The sequence below is a fragment of the Coccinella septempunctata genome, chromosome X (assembly GCF_907165205.1).
Source record: "Coccinella septempunctata chromosome X, icCocSept1.1, whole genome shotgun sequence".
NCBI classification, from domain to species: domain Eukaryota; kingdom Metazoa; phylum Arthropoda; class Insecta; order Coleoptera; family Coccinellidae; genus Coccinella; species Coccinella septempunctata.
In genome coordinates this window covers 20,495,614-20,501,441 of record NC_058198.1, presented here as the reverse complement: position 1 = coordinate 20,501,441, position 5,828 = coordinate 20,495,614, and the positions used below count along the sequence as shown (strand labels likewise).

Genomic DNA, 5,828 nt, shown 5'->3' with positions numbered 1-5,828 from the left:
ATTTTGGTCGTAAATGAGTTGTTCCTTTTTTCTTCTTGTTTATTTATATATTACTTTCACTATTTTTACTTTATATTTACACTTGATTTTTTGGATTGGAACATAGATACATGTAATGGCCATTCAATTCTGCAAAGAAATTTTTTGTAGTGGACTAATTCAATGTTTCTCTGTCTAGCGCAGTGTCGTTATATGAAAAAAAAAATTCCCATACTTCCTGTGTCAATTGTGATTGGCGACACTAAGCAACTATCTCACTCTGGTCTTTGGAATTATTATTTTCCATTCCATGTATCGTATGTTCTAAGATGTATTCATATATATTATATTCATATATATATAAGAATGGAAATCAATTCAATTTCTCACTTCAAGAAATAGACGATTTGATGTCTTCAATCTGAAAGATTTATTATCTTTAGTTGGAAATATAACAAATAAACTCTGATAACTCTTAAGAATAACTTACTAACCTGAAAGAAATCAAAAACAATGCTATTCCTTTAGGTTTTCAATGAACAATATTTGAAATATGAATTGACATGAATTAATAATTGACAAATCAAGGCATTCTCTAAGTTGAAATTAAATAAAACATAGAAAGGAAAATAGAAAGTTGTCTTTTAAAGAAAATGACACTGTTCATTTTTACCTCCCCCCACACAAAGTATGCAACAACCACTATATGTTGGCGTTGTCATATGGGAGCAACTTTGTTACATGAAAATAATTATTGTCCTTTTTTCTATTTCCAATGTCTATCTCGTAGATAGTGCCGGAAATTTTCTTCACTATTGGAAAAGGTCCTATTCTTATTTCCTCAAGTTTTTTTCTATTCAATTTAGATTTATTTTCAACATAAACATAATCTCCAATTTTAAAATCATAATCTTTCCTGTTCTTGTCGACAAGTTTTTTATTGTATTCATGATAACGTAAAGAATTTTTAAATGCTATTTCCTTATCTTTTGGTAAATTACTCTTTTCTATAAGTTCTTCAGGAGCAATGGGATCAGTTTTTCCATAAAGTAAATATTCTGGGCTATATCCAGTTACAGAATGGTCCGTCCTATTGTATTCTTCAATACATTCATCTGCTATTTTCGTCCAAGCTCTAGTTTTCTTCTCATTTTGTTTGCATCTTATTCTGTTCACTAATGTCTGATTTAGCCGTTCATTCAAACCATTTGAAAAAGGACAATCTACTGCTGTAAAAATCAACTGTATATTCAAATTTTTCATGTGCTGTCTGAATTTTTCCGAATTTATTCCTGGGTATTGATCTGTTAATAATGTTTTGATTGGTCGTTTATCTTGAATTTTATTAATTAATGTGATGAAGTCTTCGGTTGTTTGGTGTTTGGAAGTACTCGCAAATGCATATCGAGTAAAATGGTCAACTAGGAGATGAAGGTATCTTTTTGAAGAGCGATTTCCAGCAAAGCCTCCAATTGTGTCCAGTGACATTATCTCAAAGGGTTCTTTTGCTGGGCCCAGCTGTGAAAGAAGTCCATACTTTTGACCTACTCTCGTTTTATTTTTACAACAGATGTCACATGATCCACAAATTTCTCTCGCCAGCGAATCCATATTTTGAATGTAATAAAACTTTCTAATTTTTGTATTTATCTTACTAGCACAAATGTGGCCATAATGATTGTGCAATTTTCTGATTAAATCTTTTCCAAAATCATTCGATAAAATTATTTTTTTGCTATTTTTCTGCAATTTGTAAAATATTTCTTTATGTACAATAGTTCTTTTCATATTATTTATCATTGAGAGATTATTCTGTTGATCGTTTTTTATTTCATTTAATGCCACCAAATTAACTGTTATTAAACATTCGTCCATATTCTCCGTTTCCTCCAGAACTGGGTTTCTAGAAAGACAATCTGCTTCTACATTTTGTTTTCCTGGTTCATATCTAATTTCAAATTCAAATTGTGATGAATAATTCATCATGTCACCCAACTCTTCATCTGGTCTTGTGCGAAATTCTTTTCCTTCTAATGGCTTATGATCAGTAATAACAACGAATTTTTTTCCCATTAGCCAATATTTCCAAAATTTTATTGCCTCCTTAATTGCCAGACATTCTAGAAATATTGCTTTTTTATTCTTCTGATATTTATTCAATTTTTTGGAAAAATAGGCTACGGGTTTCATTTCACCATTAATCTGTTTTTGTTTAAGAACAGCTCCTACTCCTTGAATACTGGCATCAGTATATATAGTCGTATAGGCATTTGGGTCGAAAATTGCAAGAACTGGTTCAGAACAAAGGATGTCCTTAACCTTAATGAAAGCTTTCTGACAATCCAATGACCAATTGAATTTTACATCTTTCCTCAGTAAATTATGCAACGGTTCTAATAATCTAGCGGAATCTTTTATATATTTGTGATAAAAATTAACTTTGCCCAAGAATTGCCTTATCTTCTTCCGATTATCTGGTGGAGAAAAATTTCTTATGGAAATCAAATTGTCATTTATGGGTCGTACTGTGTTATTTCCAACAATATGTCCTAAATATTTGACTTCTTCTTTAGCAAAATTGCATTTGATAAATTTAAGTCTGAATCCTTCTTCACATATTGCTTTCAAGAGTTCCTCCAAATGTTCTATATGTTGTTCAAATGTTGAAGAAAATATCAGAATATCATCTATATAATTTTGGCAGAATGAATTCAAGTTATATTTCCTGATAATATTATTCAAAATACGTTGAAATATCGCTGGGGATGTTTTAAGTCCAAAAGGTAAACATTTCCATTGCCAGTGACCATTTTGCGTCACAAAAGCAGTCTTATATCTATCTTTGATAAGAACAGGAATCGACCAAAAGGCAGAATTTACATCTAATGTAGTAAAAAACTTTGCATTACGGGTTTTCGCTAAAATTTCATCGATTAATGGGAAAGGCTGTGGTTCGGGAACAATCAATTTATTGAGTTCACGGAAATCGGCACACAATCTTGTCTTAGATCCCTCATCTCTTTTATATGCCAACGTGACTGGTGCTGCAAAAGGTGAGGAAGATTCTTCAATCAGATTCGCCTTCAACAATTTTCCTATTTGAAATTCTATCTCTTTTTGATCCTCCATTGAACATCTGTATGGCTTTTTAGCTACAAATTTGTGTTCTAAAAGTTTTATATGTGCTTCATTATTCTGCACCAAACCAATATCAAATTTGTGTTTTGCAAAAATATTATCATATTTATTTATTAACATTTCAATTTTATTCCTCTGATTTGTTGTCAAATGTTCTAATTTCGCTTCGAAAAGTTCTGTAGGTACACCTTCATTGAAGTTGATATTGTAATAATTGTTATTATCATTATTATTATAGAAAGAATCGATCTTTCTCTCTTCATTCATCTCTAATCTTTGATAAATTTTCAAATCAAAATCTTGTTTCAATTGAAAATTGAAAATAGAATCTAATCCGAGTAGAATATCATACTCGAAATTTTTATCATTAATTACAAAAAACTCAACTTCTTTTTCAATATCATTGATTCTCATTTTTGTAGTTATTTTTCCTGAAAAATTTGCCCTGCCATTGACTGTTTTGAATGTGTTCCTATCCTCTCGAATGTGTAGACATAACTCATCTGCCACTTTCGAATTCAGAAGAGTGACATTTGAGCCTGAATCATAAATTCCACATAATTCATTTTCATTTACGAACACTTTCAATTTGATCAATGGCAACAAAACTAGTTTTTTTGATCGGAAATGGCCTCATTTAATTCATCCTGTACCCCAACATTGTTCACCGTTCTTATGTTACCGGATACGTTCTCTTGTTAAAAATTAAATCTCCTATTCTTTAGCCGACATAGAGCTTCTGGATGGAATCTCCCTGGGAAACCATTTTTATCACAAATTGAACATGGTTCCTTCTTATCTGCTTTTGTTAGTGAAGGAAGTTGTTCGGCCGATTTGTTCATTTTGCCATTTTTGGTATTTCGAGCATTTTCATATTTTGTTGAACCTTCTAACTTTCGTAACTCACCTAATAATTTCTCAAAAGTTGTTACATTTGATCGATCAATTATATCTTGTAAAAAATTTGGCAAACTTGTCACAATTAAGTCAATTAATATGTCAGTTGGAAAATTATTTCGGAGATTCAACAACAAATTTTCTTTCCTGAAAGCGTAGTCAACTAAACTTCCTCCTATGTACCTAAATGAATATGCCTCTCTATGCTTATGCCAACTTGTTTCACAAAAACTATCTAAGCAGTTATTTTTCCATATTTGAAAATCAGTTTCCAAACCTAATATAATTAATTTAGAATCAAACCATTCTTTCGCTATCCCATCCAGAAACAAACGTAAAATCAAAATTTTGTCCATATCTTCTTCCACTCCACAACGCATGCATTCCGACTCAAATTTCTTCAACCATAAAGTCACGGAAACATTCTTCCCATCAAAATTATTCAGCACAAAATTGTCCTTTATCTTCTTGAAATCCTTTTTATTCTCCTTGGTCTTGCCTGAGGACAGTTCTGTTGTATTTCGTGATTCTGCTAGTTCTCCTCCAAATTCTGTTTTCACGTATGCAGGTGAATAAGTCATTTGTAAATACTCATCCCTAAACATCACATCTTCTTCGGCATCAAAATATATTCCTTTCAATTCCGGAGTCAATGAAATAACACACGTACGAAATGAACCTCTTGTTTTCATTGATTTCAAGATATTTTTCACCTTCGGTAGAGCAAAAAGTTCATGATGGTCATGTGGATTCTGTTTGTCTTCTGGAATCTCATAATATGTTTCCGTTCCTGTAGTCTGAATCCATTTGAACTTGAATATATTTTTCTTCGCTTTAGTATTTGATGTTTCAAAAGCTATGCAAATTTTCATGGATGTGGTCATTATAGCTCGAAATCCCAGTGCAGTCCTTCGAATATCAACCAGATAGCTTAAGTTTTTGATTTATAAGAATGGAAATCAATTCAATTTCTCACTTCAAGAAATAGACGATTTGATGTCTTCAATCTGAAAGATTTATTATCTTTAGTTGGAAATATAACAAATAAACTCTGATAACTCTTAAGAATAACTTACTAACCTGAAAGAAATCAAAAACAATGCTATTCCTTTAGGTTTTCAATGCACAATATTTGAAATATGAATTGACATGAATTAATAATTGACAAATCAAGGCATTCTCTAAGTTGAAATTAAATAAAACGTAGAAAGGAAAATAGAAAGTTGTCTTTTAAAGAAAATGACACTGTTCATTTTTACATATATATATATATATATAGTATTTCAACATATATATATATATATATATATATATATATATATATATATATATATATATATATATATATATATATATATATATATATATATATATATATTCGAACCAGAAGCAGTTTTTTCGGGATCTTGAGGGTGGCAGGAATGATGGGACGATCCAAGTTGAACCTGCAGAAGCTCACAAATACTGGTCTGAAATTTGGTCGGAGAGTGCGAACCACGACGATGGGGCGTATTGGATCGGCGAGGCCGAAGCACAGATCCCCAAGGTTCGAATGAGCGACATCCAAATCAGCGAGATGGACATAAAGGAGGCTCTGAAAGGTTCGAACAACTGGTCATCACCTGGACCAGACAAAATTCAAAATTATTGGTGGAAACACCTCACCAGTATACATAAAGCGCTCTCTATGGCACTCCAAAAGTCAATAGCCGACCCAACAACAATTCCTGACTTTTGCACCTTGGGAGTGACACATCTTCAGCCCAAAGACGGTGACTTCCGAAATCCTAAGAACTATCGGCCGATCACCTGCC

At 31.9% G+C, this 5,828-nt stretch overlaps 1 protein-coding gene across 1 annotated transcript; it reads right to left on the bottom strand.

The window, feature by feature from the left end:
- Positions 1–3,815: 3,815 nt before the first annotated feature.
- LOC123322343 lies at positions 3,816–5,136 on the bottom strand. Its single transcript, XM_044910285.1, has 2 exons — positions 5,095–5,136; positions 3,816–5,021 (listed from the first exon to the last, which is right to left on the bottom strand). Exon 2 carries the CDS (start codon positions 4,896–4,898, stop codon positions 3,816–3,818), a length of 1,083 nt encoding a protein of 360 aa, XP_044766220.1. The 5' UTR covers positions 4,899–5,021; positions 5,095–5,136.
- Between the last annotated feature and the right edge of the window lie 692 nt (positions 5,137–5,828).